This window comes from Stegodyphus dumicola, chromosome 1, assembly GCF_044657685.1.
Source record: "Stegodyphus dumicola isolate Sdum_Otavi_A_Nest chromosome 1, ASM4465768v1".
Lineage (NCBI taxonomy): Eukaryota > Metazoa > Arthropoda > Arachnida > Araneae > Eresidae > Stegodyphus > Stegodyphus dumicola.
Window position 1 is genome coordinate 108,239,164 of NC_140768.1, and position 19,533 is coordinate 108,258,696.

A 19,533-nucleotide genomic window follows, 5' to 3' on the forward strand; every position below is an offset into this window, starting at 1 on the left:
GAGCACTAATAGTTCGATCCGGGGTTCAATTCCTGGCTAACGGCTAGCTGCACGGGCGTTTTCATTGTTATTCCCGTGTGTAACTTGCATATGAGTCAGTTCCCTTTAAAAAATCCTACACGAAGGCCTCCCTCCCCGTAGGCAATAGCCTAGTGTGCTTTGCTGTAACCGAATAAACCGAAATTGGAAAAAAAAAAAAAAAAAAAGGAATTGGTGGTGGAAGGTAGCTACGAAACGTCGTTTTAGAAGAATGGGCTACATAACCAAATTTCTATCTATACTCTGGTAAACAGTACATTATTTGCTCATCAAAAGCCTAAATTTATCTAATGCTCGGCTTAGTTCTTAAATTGTAATTTTAGCTACAGCCCCCAAACAAGACGATGTCTGGTATTTTATTTCATTACTTAGTTATTCATCATTAATTTAAGAATTAATTTTCATTTGTCTTTAAATTGTTATTGAATTATAATAATAATCATTTAATATTCTAGTTGCTAATTATTTTATTATTGTAATAGTTATTTTATTTTTATTTATTTATTTATTCATCTTTCCTGATGGCCTTCCATAGAGCTCCAGCACTTCTAATTTTAAAAATTAAGTCCTGACTACAACCAATGATTGCGAAAATAAAAGTCAAGTAACTTATTTAGTGATAATTAAATAAAATAAAAGCCAAGGCTTTTATTTTCGCCTTACTTGGCTTTTATTTTATATTTATATATATATGTGTGTGTACTTTACATTTAATTATAAGTACATATATATATGTACTTTACATTTAATTATAATTTATTTGATATATATATATACATATTTACGTTTGGTAGTATTACCGATTGCAATAAAAAGGGAGGTGCACATCTAGATGTTATAATGGACCCATATACAAAATTTCAACGTTCTATAACTAACCGTTTTTGAGTTATGCAACATGCATACATACGTACTTACACATCACGAAAAAATCCCTTTCAAGTATCTACTTAGGCTCATAATCATTAGTCATAAGTATCAGCTTAGAGTAAATGGGATTACATTTAACAATAAGTTTTTGAAAAAAAAAAAAGAGAGAGAGAGAGAGAGAGTTTTTCATTGTGTTCGTACGTACAGGCGTCAGCCCAAAAAATAATTCACATGGATTCCGTAATCGTCAAAAACAGATATTTCCGTTAAAATATGATACCCAAAAGTTTTCTCGATTACAATAATTACTGCGATTTTATTGGATACAAGGAAGTAAAAAACCTATATTAACCTACATATTCTTATATAAACAATACCTAAGTGCAGTATATAAATATTTAAAATCAATAAAATCTGACTATGGCACGCTCAAGGAAAAAAAAAAAAAAATAAGAATCATCTAAATTTTCAAATTACAAACATAAATAGCAATAGTAAAAAGCAAATACAAAATAACGCTTCACGCTATCAAAAGTGCTCATTTTCTTAAATATCAACAACTAAATAGTATTTCAACTAAAACACATAATGTAAACAAGAGTTTGCCCGATGCCCAAAAAAATTCAAAATTATCTATGAAAAATATGAGCGCATTGTGACGCAACCGTATCATTCGTATTCGAACAGCAACCGCATCATTCGTATTCGCATAGAAACCGCATCATTCGTACTCGAACAAACCGCATCGTATGACAGATGCGAGTAACGAAGAGATGCGAGTAACGAAATGAATTTGTGAGTACCGAATCGGTACTTCGAGTCAACCGATGTACCCGTTACTCAGTAACGAATACATGCGGTTTGCTCCAGCTGTAGCATTGACGTTTGAAGCCATATGAAGTATGCATGTTGATGCTTTAGTTGCCTAATCCGGTGTTCAGCAGGAATTTATCATGGAGATGTGAAATTAGTATATGCAATTAGAAAGTGGTTGAGTTCTGTGGTGTTCATATAATGTAAATATGTTTAGGTCTTGCTATGCTTTTGCCTTAGATGCAAAATTCGAAAAATATTGATGGTTCTGTGTAGTGTTACAATGATGTGAATTTATAATAATAATTATTTAGTAACTTCCCATTATTCGAAGTTTACTTGCGTATTAACTGTTGGCTTTAAATTTAAAAACTTGATAATAAGATGTAGTCTGTCTGAGATAATTGCAAGCTCTCATCTGTCATTACTTGCTTATATTGTTGCATTTTCTGCAATTAATTTGTGTAGATATCATGCTGTATTATTTAAAAATATTTTAAATCAAAATAATCGTTTTGTATTACAATTAATTTTAGGTGTATGTCATATTTCTTGTTATGATTTAGGTTCTGTAAATATATTTTATAGCAGAAAAGCAGCCATAGTTTGATACGAATTTTGAAATTAAGGTATTAAATTTGCTCTTTTGCCTAATTTTAAGTTTTACATTGTTCGAGTTCTCCTCCATTCGTTTAGTTGAAAATGTATAAAAGTCAATATTTGGCATCTCTATGGAAAATCACTTTTCATGTTATTATTTTGGTAGGGTTGACTATGATGACAACATTTAGAAGTTTAAGTTTTAGTGTTAAGACAGTAAATAACAAAGAGATTTTTCTTTTGCTACTGCAGTTGCGTATGATTTGTAAATTTAATATTCTTGCCATCAGTTGTCAGAATTTATATATTACAATTTTATCAAATTTCATACTCAGCTTAAAAGCAGAAATAAATATTTAAGCAAGACTATTATATACCTTTAAAAGTGTATTTTGGAAATTTTAAAAATCGGATTTCTTTGAGATAAAAATTTGGGGAAAGTGCAGAATCACGTACTACTTGGCACATTTTTAAGAATTGCACTAACTCAGTATCCATTTACACATCAACTTATTTTCACTTAAAAAAAGCATCCCAGAATTGCACAAAAATGGCATTGCACACTTCCTTGATTTTATCTACGTACACATCAACCTATTTTCACTTAAAAAGTCAAAGAAAATTGACAAAAATGTAATTCTTCTTACTCTTGTAAAAAGTGGTAAACGAGTAAGTGGGCAATTCTGAACTTTACCCTAAAATCTTTCTTGAGAAACTTCTTACGTAAGTTCTGTATCTATGTCTATATAATGTAACAGTGTAATATTGTTTACTTTTTCTCAAAACTACCACTTTGTGATTCTAAAAGTAAGTGAATTACTGTATCTTATTGCTGTAATTATTTAGATTATGTGAGTATTTATTGTAAATTAAATTACTACTTAATTTGTTTCATCATAAAACACTTAAATCTCATTGTTATATTTTGAGTCTTTATTATTGTCATTATTGTTTTGACTTTTTCCCCCTATTTTTATTCAATATCACATCTAAATGGTGGGGGGGGGGGGAGGGAAAGAATTTTAAAATTTTATATGAGTTATTTAGTTTTCATTATTTTATTGGAGGACTAGTGATATTAAACATACATTTACCAATAGGTATGTTAAATATTATAATTAGGGATATATAATTTTCGTATTTATGAAAGAGATTGGAATAAATATGAAATTTACTTGTCCTCATAAATTAAATATGCTGATATTATTTCTAATTTTGGCTAATTTTTTTTAATTATAGAAAAGTAAGTATTTAAAGATATTTTTTAAATTTATATTGTTCATAGTCTGTGTCTGTTGGACGACATACTTACCCACTCACACATCCTGTGTCATCATTTCATTGAGTCAATCCAGTTGGGCTACAAACTGTGAAGTACGTATGTATAATTCTTTCACTTTAAATTTTTTATATTTAAAAATTGCTGAATTTAGTGATTGTAAATTTTATCAATATGGGTAATCATAAAAAGGAAATAATGGACAGAATAAGGGAGTTTGCACAAAAGGGTAAAGTCAGAAAAAAGGTACTCTTAAGTTAAGTATATAACTATTGCTAGTCATTTAAAGAAAAAAGTGTACCCACCTCTGGCCTATATGGAGTAAAGTGGCAGGTTTAATGATAATTTTAAAGTTCAGAAACATGCTAAATGAAGGGGAGGAAAAAAATAATTTGTTGAGGAAACAGTGGTTGATCTTTACATTATGGTAACTTGGCGTTTTTTTGGCGAAAATTTGGCGACCAACTCTCCTACAGCAACCCTCTATTTTTTTTCCCGCCGCCATTTTGTCTTCACGAAGTAAAGACATGTTTCTTTTCTTTTTATATACTGAACACTTCTTCCAACAATCTACTAGCCGAATTACACTTATGCTAGAAATTTTATCTAACAAAACTGCTTAATCATGACAAATATTCACTGCAAAATTGGGAAAAAGTGCACAATACCATACTCCTTACGCGTTTTTCAAAATAACACATACACATAAACCATGTACACGCCGACTTATTTTTACTTAAAGAAACATCCCATAATTGCACAAAAATGGCATTGCGCACACTCTTCACTATATCCATGTACACTGCTTTTTTCTCATAAATTAGAAAAATTTCACGAAAATACATGACAATTTTCTCAATCTTTAAACCCGGTAAAAAGAACATATATGAAATTACCTGATAGCGAAAAAGTATTTACCCTTTCCAAATATGAACATTTCCACATATAAAATGAATAAAATATCCAAAAACTTTTACCTCTAAATCATCTACTATATTATAAACGTCACCAACGAATTCATACCGCAACCATTACAAATACTTAGTGTCAGATATTTAAATTATTTCCATGCATGTTTACTTCAACTTAAACATATACCAAATTCCTACAAACATAAAATTCAAATTTAGTGTCTCGCAATAAGCATCTGCTCTGATTGTTTGACCACGCGGTAAGAAATCAATGAGTAAGATGCCTTTCCAGTCCCAGAACACTGTGCACATCATTTTTCGAGGTGTCAAAATTTGCTGCGGCTTAACCTTTGCTGGGGATGAAGTGGGCCTCCATTCCATTGATTGCCGCTTACCTTCAGGGGTGTAGTAAGAAACCCAAGTTTCATCTCCTGTGACTATCTGTGTCAGAAATTCTTCGCCGCTTTCAGCATAACGGGTCAAAAACTGAAGTGCACTACCCATCCGTTTTGTTTTGTGTTGCTCGGTAAGAATCTTTGGTACCCAACGTGAGCAAAGTTTACGAAATTTCAGTTTTTCGGTAACAATTTCATGCATTAGTGATCGTGAAATTTGGGGAAATTCCATAGCGAGAGCACTAATTGTAAACCTTCGGTTTTCATGGATCTTGTCATCAATCGCGTGAACCAGTTCTTCTGTAACCAAAGATGGACGCCCACTTCATTCTTCATCGTGCACATCACTACGTCTGTCATTGAACTTTCAGACCCATCTTCTCACCATTGAATCACTCATCGCTTTTGGTCCGTAAACATCGCAAATTTGCCGATAAATTTCACTAGGTTTCACTTTCTTCGCATTCAGAAAACGAATCACAGATCTGATTTTACAAGCGGCGGGATTTTCAACCAACACCGACATTAAAACAAGCACAACAAAGCGTACGTGACTGACAGCGATCTCTAAATGGTGCGCGTTTCTTCTCCTTGATACAGAGCGTATTCTGCGCATGTGCGGAACTGCGATCGCAGAGCTGCAGCGGAGATAAATTGAAACGGAACTTACTTTCTGGATGTGCCTCGTATGTAGCAGAAATGAAATATACAGTCAAAATCTTTGAAACATGGGTGTACGCAAAGTCACACGTTGCATTAGTCACAGGAATGTAATATGCTGTTTACTCAGCAAATTTGACTCATTTAGCATTTGTATATGTCCTACGGTCAGATAGTGCTTTCGTTTTTACCATTAAAACAAAAAAGAAAAAAATTTCGCTAAGCGATACAAAATAATTGTCTCAATGCCGGAAAACTCCAAGAGTAATAAAAACGTCTCTAATGATAGAACATCTACTCCACTATAACCATTAAAAAAATAAAATTAAAATAAGAAAAATTATTCCAGAGCATCGAGAACATGTTCATTTGTTATATAAAATGACACAGTAAGAGCCATTACATTACTCAACACTAACGAATTAGCAATTGTGTATATTCTTCGTTTAGATACTGCTTTCGTTTGCCACTAAAAAAAGTTCACTAAAATCGTTTCGCTGACGATTAAAAATGTTTATCTCAAAGCAAAAAAAATCTAAAATAAAAAAAAGGAAAAATATAAGAGTAATAAAAAAAAATCTGTAATGTTAGAACATCTATCCTACTATATCGCAAAAATAAAAATAAAAAGTTCCTCAGTGCAGCGAGAGAATGTGCATTTGTTTATATCAAATAACACAGTTAAAGAGACATTGCATTGCTCAACACCCACCCATGAATCTCACTCTCATTCCGAAACAAAATACCAAAAATAAAAATCATTGCATAGGAATAAAGGTAAACATACCTAACTTTCGATATATTCCCCCATAACAGGCATACCGCTACATCTAGCGGCAACAAAAAATGTTAATTAAACGTTCTATCTAAAAAGTTAAACGTGGTATGCACGCCCGTCCGCTAGAGTGAATTAAATGGTGATTCAAATATGACACACCCGGCCGTGAGGTAATGTTCGCTGCTGATGCACATATGACACGCCCGTACGGAACGGGTTAAAGCATTAAAATCTTCAGAGTCAGATGAGATGGAAATTATTGGGCTTCAATTCAAACATGCCTCGATTTGTGTAATTAAGGTGTGAAATTCTTCGTATGTTAGAACCTGTCTCTTAATAGTCATTCATTTGCTTCACTCCAGCCTCCCAGAGGACTCCAAAGTGAACAGGAGGGTTGAAGATCCATTGAATATTTTTACCACTCAGGTAGTTTTGAAATGCTTCCTCAGAGGAAAGTGTAGCTATGTATCTTCTTAATTCTCGATCAGCCCCAACAAAGTTGGTTCCTCTATCTGAAAAGATTTTCTTGGTTTTCCTCTGCACGACACAAATCTTTTCAGAGATGCTAAGAATGCTTCAGTTGTTAGATCACTAACTACTTCTAGGTGAATGGCCTTTGTGGTGAAGCATATGTAAAGGCAAACATAGCATTTATATCTTGTTCCCCCTCTTCCTTTCCTAGCTTTAATTAGGAAGGGGCCTGCAAAATCCAGTCCTGTATTCGAGAATGTTCAATCCGGCAATACGCAAGAAGCTGGTAGGTCGCCATTACCTGACTGGATGTGCTTGTTCGATTTTTAAAACATTTTATACATTTCCAAATTATTTTTCTTACAATTTCTCGGACATTAACAATCCAATATTTCTGTCGCAGAGCAGATAATTTTAATGTGGCTCCTCCATGAAGGTTCACTTCGTGAAAGTGTTTGACTATCAATTCAGTAACCTGGTAAATTTTGGGAAGAATGATTGGATACTTTGTGTTTTCTGAAAGATTCGAGTTACAGCGTCTACCACCGACTCTAAGGAATTTCTTCTCTATCAAGGAAAGGATTTAATTTCAGGATTTTACTGCTGAGATTCAATTTCTTCCCTGCTTTCAAAATTCTATTTTGTCAAAATTTACACATTTATCATTGAATATATATTTTCTAGGAATACACAAGTTGAGAATAACTTCAATTTCAAAGTACCAAGTTACAAATTTTTCACTCAAATCACTGGGCAAAATTGTGTCCCAATCAATACCCAGTTCCCATAACTCTTGTAATAAGAATTTTATTCTGATAACAAAAGGTGCAATGAAGCCAACTGGGTCATAAATTTTTGCCACGATCTGTAATAACTTTCGCTTTGTAACGCGTTTCTAATCAACTGGTTGTAAAAGTTCTTGTACATCTAATTTCAATGTGTCCTCATCCAAATCCCAAATTATTCCCAGCACCTTTAACGCTTTCTTATCCAAACTATCTTCCTTATTAATTAAAACAATATCTTGCCAATGATTTTTTAAAGATACGGAATTTTATTCAAATTTTCTTAAGTTCATACCAGCGTCTTGAAGAATTTTAACTGCATCAGTTGATAATGAAAAAACTTCGTCAATGGAGTCTGCTCCATGGTTAAGTTCATCAACATATAAGGACTTATTTAGCATGTCAACAGCTTTGCTATATTTCGTTTCATAACACTTAATATGATGTTTGATAGTGGCGAACAAAATAAACGGGCTTGTTGTCATCCCAAACACCACTCGGCACATTCGGAAAACCTTAAAGCCTAAACTATTGTCACTATCGTTGGAAGAATGATCAAACCACAAGAACCTTAAAAAATTTCTATCTTCACTATCAATTTGAATTTGGTGAAAAGCTTTCTCTATGTCTGCACAAAATGCAACTTTATGTATGCTAAATTTTAAAATTATATCCAACAGGTTAGGATTTAAATTAGATTCTGATATCAAACATTCATTTAATGATCTAGCTCCTTCAGACCTAGAGGAGGCATCATAAACTATTCTTATTCTTGTTGTTACTTTTCCTTCACGTATAACGGGCATATGAGGCATATAACAACAGATAGGTTCGTTTTCAACAAACTTGTTCAATAATCCCTTTTTCAACTTGTTCTCTAATTATATTAGCATATTCATTATATAGGAAATCATTTCCCGTGAATTTATGCTTTAGGCATAGAAATCGTTGTTTAGCAACGAAAAAATTATCAGCGAGTTTTGATTTATTGTCCTTCCAAAAGAGTTTTGTTTCGTACCTGCCGTTATTAAATTTCAAACTCTCGTTGAAATGCTGAATAGTATTCAGATCAGTTTCCGAAAATGTTTTGTTTTCAATTCCTATTGAATCCAATTTCCAAAATGACTGCAAGTCAAATGTATTCAGCGGTAGATAAAAAAAAACGCATTAATTCAAGTATTATTATTTTTTACTTTAGCCATCACTGTGTATCCAAATACCGTCGGTACTATAAACAAACCATCATTTATCATTGAATTACTTCCTGTTTGTATACGCCAAAAATGCTCGGCGCCAAGTAAAATATTTATGTTCTCATTAACGGGACTTGTATCTGAAAGTTCCAAACCTTTTTTAGTCATAAATTCTTTAATGTTTTGACATGTGGATGGTGCTTGGAATTCTATTGATGATATTAATTCTATCCTGATAGTTTCTACAATAAGGCAGCGATCATCGTTTTTATTTTTAGACTATATACATCAAATTCTTGCGAGTTACCGCGCTGATTTCCGAACGAATGAATGGTTAGACATTCTTTTCTAACGACTTGCAATTCTAAATCGCGCGCTAACTTGTGGGTGATGAAGTTTCTTTCACTACCTGAATCAATTAATAATCTTACGATTCTCGTTTTATTTTTGCTTTGAGCAATAACAGAACATGTCAGTAAAAGCACACTGTATTCAGGTGTCAGAGTATTACAGTGGGAAGTAAATACTAAAGTTTTATTTTGCGGATTTAACATCTTCCATTTCTTTCGATTTCAAACGGCAGAAAAGTTTATTATGATTTTTCTTGTTACTTTTGCATGGTTGTATTTTTGATCTGCAATTCGATGATAAATATGATTTTAAAAAGCATCTATAACAACGACCTTCCCCTTTTAATTTGTTTCGTTTTTGTTCGTCGGAAAATTTCAAACATCCGGCAGATGTATGTTCGTTTGGTTTGCAGAATATGCAAAACATTTTTACCGATGTGTTAAAAGCAGAAGCTTGTGATTTGACTTTATAATTTTTAAACCCTTGTTTAGGTTTAAACCCTGTGTATTTATTACCTTTTGAGCTATTAATCCTTACCTTCTCCAGCAGCAGTTAAATATTATTCCTATTTAATCACATACTCTCCACATCATCCAGATGAGTTCATTGAAATAATGTGGGATGGTGATAATGTTTTGACTCATCAACGTATATCGTATAATATTTTATGGTATGTTGCATGAGTATCAACCAGGTATCCAAGACACATATGTATATTTTGAAGTATCTTTCTAGGACCTTGCATAAAATTAGCATCACAAGAAAAATTCTACCTTGAAAGAAGGACAATTTATCAAAAGAGTAAACTGCAATACAAGGTGACACAAGAGAATGTACTCATTTCTGAATGAACGTTACATAGTTAATATAATTTCAAACTGTATCATTACTGTAAAATACGTGTGAATAATATCACTTATTTGACATTTATTTCAGTAACTATAGAATTGTGATTGGTAGTATATCACATGGTCACCTAGAATACCTATGGTAGAAATAGCAAATCAGTGGCGACTGCAGCTTAGAGGTTATTCTTTCAGAACTTCAACAGTGAATGGCATGAAGCAGTTTCTGCATGCAAAAGTATCTTAAAATAGGTTAAATAGTTTTGAACCACAAGCTCTACACCTCCTGGTACTGAACGTATAGCAAGAACACTAGATAATGTGGTGAGAGTAAGAAGAGTCATCTACCAAATTTTATCTATCAAATTAATCTATCAAATTTATACGAGGCGTATTCGGAAACTAAGTACCGTTTTGAAAAAAAGAATAGTAAAACAATTTTTTCGAATCCAATTCTATTTTTACATGAAAATACATGTCTTAAACTATTTTTCAACATAGTTTCCGCCAATGATCAAACACTTGTCATAGTGGGTAACCAGTTTTTGTATACCATCGTCAAAGAAACTTCCCGCCAGTTTCGATAACCACGATTCACAGCATATTTTTTGGGTCATCGTCAGATCCAAAGCGCTTGCCACCAAGCTCGCGCTTCATGTGCAGGAACCAAGTGATAGTCGGACGGCGCCAAGTCCGGGCTGTACGGCGGGTGATCGAACAGCTCCCAATGAAACTGTCGAATTAACGATTGAGTGACACCAGCAGTATGGGGCAGAGCATTGTCATGGAGCAACACAATTCCTTTACTGAGCATTCCTCTTCGTTTGTTTTGAATGGCACGCCTTAGTTTTGTTAAAGTCTCACAATATCGTGCCGCATTAATGGTTTCACCTCTGGGAAGAAATTCAGTAAGCAAAACGCCTTTGCTATCCCAGAAGACAGTGCACATGATTTTTTATGATGACATTGTCACTTTGAACTTTTGTTTTTTCGGAGAATGAGTGTGTCTCCACTCCATCAATTGTCGTTTCGATTCTGGTGTGAAATGACACACCCAAGTTTCATCACCTGTCACAATTTGGTTAAGTTTTCTCCCTCATCACTGTACCGCGTGGGAAATGTCAGGGCACTACCAAGTCGCTTTGTTTTGTCAATAACAGTGAGCATTTTTGGAACCCATCGGGAACACAGTTTGCGATAATTCAAGCGGTCAGACACAATTTTGAACAAAACAGTACGTGAAATTTGTGGAAATGCCTCTGAAAGAGTTGTCATTGTGAAGCGTCTATTCTCATGAATTGCTTCATCAACTTTCCTTACCAAATCATCGGTGACAACAGAAGGCCGACCACTCCGAGCCTCGGCGTGGACATTTGTTTGACCTGCATTAAACATTCTTACCCACTTTCTCACCATTCCATCACTTATCGCGTATTCACCGTAAACTTCTGTCACTTGACGATAAATTTCGGCCGGTTTAACATTCCTTGCGTTCAAAAATTTAATCACAGCACGAATCTTACAGTCAGTGGGAGAACTAATTGTCTTAAACATTTTGAATGTGCACAGCAAACTGAAAGCACAACATAGAGCAACCAAAATGGTGACAATTGAAAGTCAGTGAACAAGAAAGATTAGTGCGCATGCACGGGACGCCTACCACAGCGCTGCGACGGCGCTAGAATTAAATGGTACTTAGTTTCTGAATACGCAACGTACTTTAACCATCCATAGCTCCTTGAAATCTACATACAGCTATCCTAAACTTCCTCTCACCCAAGAAATCAAAACCATTACAGATAACAGGATTCTTACTAAAAATAAATTAAATATATAGAAGACCTTATTATGCAACTTTAAACTCATCCTGAAACATAATATACTTCAATTGATCTCAATACCCTTTGTATATACATATAAACACTGAAAATAATTCCATCTCAATATATTATTCAAAACTTTCATTTGGGCATACTCTAGCCATAAGTAAATAATACTATCAAGCAATTAATATCACTAATAAATATCATAACTAAAAATCAATAAGCAATTCTCTGTAGTGCTTGACATTTGGTTCAGTGTCACTCTTTAGCATTTCTTCTGGAACGAGACTTAGTAAAATGAATTTTAAAAACTGATTTAAAACTCTATCTATACAGAATTCTCTATTTGAACGCATGTAAGGCAACTTCATCTCTTGACTTAAGCCTGCACAGTGGAAGTAGGACATTACCTGCCAGAGGAGATTTCTTTCTATGTAACATAAATAGAATTCTTTTTCATGTCTCTTCAAACGTATATCATAAAACCTGGTATTAAATAAACTGTACAATGCTCATTCAGAAATGAGTACATTTCACTATGCCATCCCATGATAGAAAACGAATTATCATCTAAGAAATCATTCCTTTAAATCGCATATACAGTACATCTTTAATCTTTAAGTCTTTAATCCAAAACGTCCATAATCCGGAATGATCTATAATTCGGACCTCAAAGCTGCAAACTTTCTGCACATGCGTAAACGCATGATGTGTTTACTCATGCGCATAATACCTTTGCGCATGCGTGTTTAATGTATAACGGACGGTATAAACTGGGCTAAAATTATCTAATTATCTATTTCAGTTAATGTTGCAGATTGCATTGTTTCTTAATCTTCTAATTGGATCCGCCTTATTATTTTTTGCAGACTGTTAGAGCAATTTTATAAAAGGTAAGCTTGAACTTTCGATTATGTCAAAAAGAGTTTCCGATTCTGGAGCTGCTAAAGGATCTACAAAGCGAAAGCATGTTTCGATGTACCGCGTCCGATAGTGAAGAAAGTGACAGAGGGGTTATTGAAAACGAAAAAAATTTCGATTGACAAGTTAGTCGGTATTCTCGACACAGCAATTACAGACTTGAACTTTGTAACTGAACAAGAAATTATGTCTGTTTATAGAATTAAAGAGAAAGTATTATCTCATAAAACGAAGCAACTTAAACAATCTACATTGAAAGAAATGTTTAATAAATTAAACAAATAAATGTTAACCTTTTTTTTGTTTTGTAAATTTTGATACCCTTTAGATCATAATTGTTCTTTATTTTATAAATTACGGTTTCATATTTTTTATTTTAGAATTTCTGCGTGCCATCTTACGAGATTTAAACTGATGATCTATAATCCGGAAAAATCGATAATCCGGAATCGCCGAAGTCCCGACGAGTCTGGATTAAAGACTTTTGACTGTACTTGGATTCAAAATCATGGTGAACAGATTGCCTGTTTAGAAGTTTTTGTGTTTTTCTCTATGCAAAAAGGGTGACTTGTTAGGGTAAATACAAACCATTTACCCCAAAAAATTACCCTTTTAAAAAAATACAATAAATTTTTAATTTTTTAAAATTATCTTTCAATTTTTTTAATTGTTTCTTGTATTACTCACCATTTTTTTTCGTTATAATCCTGTGATACGTGTTTGAGGTTTCAACATCCCCCCCCCCCCGAAAAAAAAACATTACTTGATGAAACAAATGTTAATTCACTTTCAGATATTTTATCTGATTTGTTTTTAGAACTATTTTTTTTATCTCAAACAAGGATCTCTTACTTCATCAACCATAATTTCTCTTCGACTTCTGTATTCTATTTAAACATTATATATCAGGTTTTTTTAAGTTTCAGTGCATATAGAAAGTATGTAAATCCACTATATTTGACAATGCAGTACTATTATGGAGATTCTGGGAAAATTTAAAATTTTGTCAGAAAATGTGCCATAAATGATCAAGTTCATCAGAAAGTTCACAATCAGAGATCAAAAACTCTCTTTTCATTGCTAAAATAAAGTACGATGAGCAAAAATAATAAATTTTCTTCATTTGCATAGCAATAGGACCTACAGGGAAGACATTTATCTACAATGATAATCTAGCAATTATCTAGATAATATACAGCTAGATAATGAATAATCTATGTATCGCAGGTCTTGATAATAATCTGTCATTTATCCAAAATCTAAGCCTTGTCAGAATTTCCCATTCCTGAATTGCTTATTATTCCAAAGTAACAGAGCTCGCAAATTACTGATTTAAATGGGAATGTTCTTGCTGTTAATCAGTCAGAATCAATTATTAAGAAAATATTTGCTAGGTGTATCATAGCATATAATTTTATTTTCGTTGAAACAAAGTCTTTTGAAGTGGGATTTGTTAGTATTGAAATTAAGAAATGTGCTTTTGAATGATGGCATCATGGTCCCAGTTACTTTAGACCAGGAATTCCCTAGTTTTTTCTTGCATCAAACCTTTTTAAAAGAATGCCATTCTTCCTCGACCTCTTTATATTGCACAGCATTCAACACAGTCATACAAAGTAATACAAGTAACTTTACATAAATAACCTAAAGATACCAATTAGACTAAGAATGTAAACAAAAGTTTTTTTTAATTGTTTATTAGCTTTGTTTCATTTTTTTATATTACCACTATTTTTAATTTGACAAAAATAAACTGGATTATTTTTAATTTGGTTTAGTTTTCAAAAACAAAATCTCAGATTCTCACTGCATAAAAGTTCAACTTTAATTATTATGATGGCTACACTTGATGAACAAATGCAATTTTTTTTAATATTTGGTATAATATTGAACTTAATTCTTAAAACATTGTATTCAAAAAGTTTTGAACTTGTTTCTTGTTTTCCTTAGTAAATTATTGACTTCTACCTCCTTCCACTAAACACAAAAAGGATAAAGTCAATAATGTTTGTTTGCAAACAGCTTTTATTTTAGGATATTTCTTTCGAATGACTTTAGCCTGTGCATATTCAGCTGTCGACCCCATGATCATTATTGATCCCTATTTAAAACTTCATTGACTCTCAGAAGGTCGTTACCAATCCTGCTAACCCTTGGTCTAGATGCTTGGAATTCATATGTATTTGAAAAATCTCTGATTGTTACTATTTTGATATTCCTTTCCTTTTCAGATACCTCTGCAAGAACATCAAGTTGTGAAAAATGAGTTTTAGAAAATGTTTAGTGTGTAATTATTGCAAAAGAAAAGTATCAATTAGCGATGAATCCTTCCCAGAAAATCTTTTTGATTTAATTACAAAGTATAAAATAGATCAGTTGCTCTGGATTTGTAAAGCATGCAAAATAAGCTGTCATCATTCTTGCTGTTCCTCTAAAAATGATGTTAATGAAGTACACCAGGAATTGCTGGAAATAAAAGAAGTCCTTCAACATTTGACTGCAGAAGTAAGAAATTGCTCTTCATTTGTTGCCCAGCAGTATTCTTATCCACATTCTGCTCAGGTTTGTTAAAAAAAAGTTCTTTGTTTTACCGTAATTTAAGCATAATATTATAAACTTTATTCTGTTTAAACAAATGTTATATATGTGATTTAAAAGAATGATTTCTTAGATTATAATTAGTTTTCTAATATGGGATGGCATAGCGAAATGTACTCATTTCTGAATGAGCATTGTACAGTTTATTTAATGCCAGGTTTTATGATATAGGTTTAAAGAATTCTATTTATGAAAAAGAATTCTATTTATGTTACATAGAAAGAAATCTCCTCTGGAAGGTAATGTCCTACCTCCACTGTGCAGGCTTAAAGTCAAGAGATGAAGTTTCCCTACATGCGTTCAAATAGAGAATTCTGTACGGATAGAGTTTAAAATCAGTTTTTAAAATTCATTTCACCAATTCTTGTTCTAGAAGAAATGCTAAAGAGTGGCATTGAACCAAATGTCAAGCACTACAGAATTGTGTTGGAGAGATTTGCTTATTGATTTAGGTATGATTTTTTATTAGTGATATTAATTGCTTGATAGTATTATTTACTTATGGCTAGAGTATGCCCAAATGAAAGTTTTGAATACATTGGGATGGCATTATTTTCAGTTTTAGTATATGTATATACAAAGGGTATTGAGATCAGTTGGAGTATATAATGTTTCAGGATGAGTTTAAAGTTGCATAATAAGGTCTTCTATATATTTAATATTTATTTTTAGTAAGAATGTTGTTAGCTGTAATGGTTTTGATTTCTTGGGTGAGAGGAAGTTTGGGATAGCTGTATGTAGATTTCAAGGATATATGCATGGTTGAAGTATTAATTTGATAGATTAAAGTCCTAATTTGGTAGATGCTTCTTCTTACTCTCACCACATTATCTAGTATTCTCACTATACGTTCAGTACGAGGAGGTGTAGAGCTTTTGTGGCTCAAAACTATTTAACCTATTTTAAGATATTTTTGCATGCTGAAGCTGTTTCATGCCATCCACTGTTGAAGCTCTGAAAGAATAACCTGTAAGCAGCTGCTGCCACTGATTTGTGATTTCTGCCATTGTTATTCAATGTGATCATGTGATATACTACCAATCACAATGCCATAGTTACTGAAATAAATGTCAAATAAATGATATTATTCACACACATTTTACAGCAATAATACAGTTTGAAATTATATTAACTATGTAACGTTCATTCAGAAATGAGTACATTCTCCTGTGTCACCTTGTATTGCAGTTTACTCTTTTGATAAATTGTCCTTCTTTCACAGTAGAATTTTTCTTGTGATGCTAATTTTGTGCAAGGTCCTAGAAAGATACTTTAAAATATACATATGTGTCTTGGATACCTGGTTGATATCCATGCAACATATCATGAAATATTATATGATATACGTTGATGAGCCAAAACATTATGACCATCCCACATTTTTTCGATGAACTCATCTGGATGATGTGGAGAGGTGATTAAGTAGGAATAATATTTAACTGCTGCTGTAGAAGGTAAGGAATCATTCTTGCACTTACTTTTGTAATAGGAAGGGCTGCTGATCTAAGCAAATTTCATGGATGGCAGATTGTAATGGCTCGAAGACTCGGAACGAGTATCTCCAAAACTGCACGACTGATAGGTTGTTTACGCTCTGCCATCGTCATTTGTCCATTTTGCCATTTATGCAGAGTGGACAAATGACCATGAAACCAGCAGTAGATGCCAAGATGTTGAACATCCATGCATCATCAAAGAAAGAGGATGTCGGAAACTGTCCAGCTTACCAGTCGAAAACTGTACTGCAAAATGGGCATCAGACAGTGCCTCAGTTGGTGGCCCAATACAGTGCAGATCCAAATGCAAGCATTTCAGAACACACAGTTCAGCAGACACTGTTGGATATGGGACTGTGCATTGTGTGTGAGACTCGTGTGCCTCTGTTGATGAAGTGTCATTGTCAACTATGCCTACAATGGTCCCAGGAACATCAAGACTGGATTATGAATAAGTGGAAGACTGTTGCCTGGTCAGATGAATCCCAATTTCTCATTCATCATGTTGATGGTCATGTTAGAGTATGACATCATCCAGGCAAACAGTTGTTCTCCCATGTACAACAGGTCATACACAAGCTGGTGGTGGCAGTATTATGCTTTGGGGGACATTCTCATGGGTAGCTCTGGGATCCTTAGTTACGGTAAAACAGACTATAAAAGCTGTGGACTATCTGAACATATCTGCGTATCAATTGCACCTTTACATAGAATCTGTCTTCCCAACTGGAAATTGAAGCTTTCAGCAGAACAAAGTACCGTGTCACAAGGCTCGAATTGTGTTGGAGTAGTTTGAGGAGCATAAGGATGAATTCCAACTAATGTCCTGGTGACTAAACTAACCAGATCTTAACCCAGTAGACCCACATTTGCAATGTCATGGAGTGGCCGTTCAGAGCTCAAACACCACCATGTTGGAATAGCTTGACTTTGCATGACTGCTGCTTAGACATTTGGTGCAACCTGTCTCCAGTCATCTACCAAGAACTTGTGGCATCCATGCCAAGGCAAGCTGCAGCTTTTTTGCAGGCCAGAGGTAATGCAATACATTATTGAATTGGTGATCATAATGTTTTGCCTCTTCAGTGTATTTGGATGAAAATTCTACATTAGGGAAACCAAAGAAATGGGTCTTTATCTTCTATAAGCTTTGTTAAATGATACAGCAGCAGAATTTAGGCATGAAAATTGCATAATGAGATATAAATTGTTATATGTATATAAAATGACTGCCAAAAGTGTGGACTTATTTTTAAATTTTTTATACTTTTCAAATATGGATGCTTATGAATTAAGTTCTTCATTAAGCTGAAATAGGTACTTTCTAACTATCCACATCCCTGCTGAAAAGTTACAAAAATTCTTTGTGGCTGATTTTGTTACTAAGCTAGTGCATGAAAAGTCAGAGCCATTTTTAAAATGTTTTCTCACTGACAACTTCGTAAAGGAGCAATCAGTTTATAAAATAAAATTAACCTTCTGAGTGATGCAGCTTTTTGGATCGGCTAATGAAGATAATGAAAACTGGCATTTAAACAGGTTCTATTAGGTAAATTTTTATAATTACTTATATTAGTATTCTCAGTATTTATAGACTTCTGTCCATTAAGATGATATTTAAATTATTAAAGAAAGTAAGATAGTAAATTATGAGCTAAGTATATACCAAGTGAAAAAAAATCTAATGACCGGATAAAGCCGGTCCTGCCCATCAGGGGGTTAGAAAAGCAAGAAACATTGATAATAAAACACTTATCTTTTTCGAGAAAGCCATTTGTAATTTTTTTATGTTGTCGTTCTCCTTGTGTATACAGTGGTCTCAGTTCACTTAAAAAAATCAGAAATTTGCACATGTTCAGCATTAGTACCAGCCAACAATAAATAAAGCAAATAATTGTTGTAAATGAAAGACAGCTATTTTCGTACCAATTTCAGGTTCACATTCTAACACTGTCCTTGCAACTTTCACATTGCATTTTCATAAAATTTGGTCATTTAAGAAGTGCATATTTCTGCAGAAATGCAATGCTTTCTTTTTTATCAGGTAGCAAACTCCACAGTCCCATTAAAGTTCATTAGAATAAAAACAGATATATTCATTTAAAAATTTTAAATAACACTTGAATTTCAAAAAGGCAAATCCACATACCTAAAGAGATTGTTGCTATACCCTTACCTCGGTTACCACATAAATACTTTTTAGTGATATCATGGGTTGTCACATAGCTATTTCGGCAACATCTGTGTTGCCTAATGAGTACTTTTTCGTGCCTTTTTTGGTAGGGATGTGGATGTTTCAGAGTGATCAGTAATTACCAGCAGAACTAACTGCTGAATGAAATATATTTATAATAATATTAATTAGGCAGAATACAGGTGTTAATTGAGACAATAAACTGACTGGGGTTAGAAATTATGTTGGCCATCATAGTTCTTTACTGCATGTTAATGAAATGGCAATAGTTGTGATGTAGCATGTTTCAGATTGGCAAAGGGGTGATTTGCTTTTTGTTATGTAGGAAAAGATTCTTATGCATGTAACTCAAATATAACTGGAAATTGTGCAAATATTTCAAATGTTTAGTCTAATTTGAAGTCTGAAAATTAGACAACTGTGATCAACTTTATTTTTAATGGCTTTTTAATAAACATGTCTTCCTCCCCCTCATTATTTAAGCTTCATTTTGTTTACTGAATATTTCTTC

At 33.3% G+C, this 19,533-nt stretch overlaps 1 protein-coding gene across 9 annotated transcripts in view; it reads left to right on the forward strand.

Moving 5' to 3' along the window:
* The first annotated feature begins 1,699 nt into the window (after positions 1-1,699).
* The window catches only part of LOC118200074 (cyclic GMP-AMP synthase-like receptor), a 66,597-nt gene continuing 48,763 nt past the window's right edge, over positions 1,700-19,533 (forward strand). Inside the window, exons 1-4 of one of the 9 annotated variants that reach the window (XM_085819110.1) lie at positions 1,700-1,925; positions 3,608-3,696; positions 13,115-13,245; positions 14,966-15,296. In XM_085819110.1, the coding sequence (XP_085675236.1) occupies positions 14,997-15,296 (300 nt within the window). In that variant the 5' untranslated portion in view covers positions 1,700-1,925; positions 3,608-3,696; positions 13,115-13,245; positions 14,966-14,996. Of the gene's footprint in view, positions 1,926-3,607; positions 3,701-13,114; positions 13,311-14,965; positions 15,297-19,533 lie in introns of all 9 variants that reach the window. The other 8 variants (XM_085819087.1, XM_085819079.1, XM_085819070.1 and 5 more) reach the window with 8 other exon arrangements.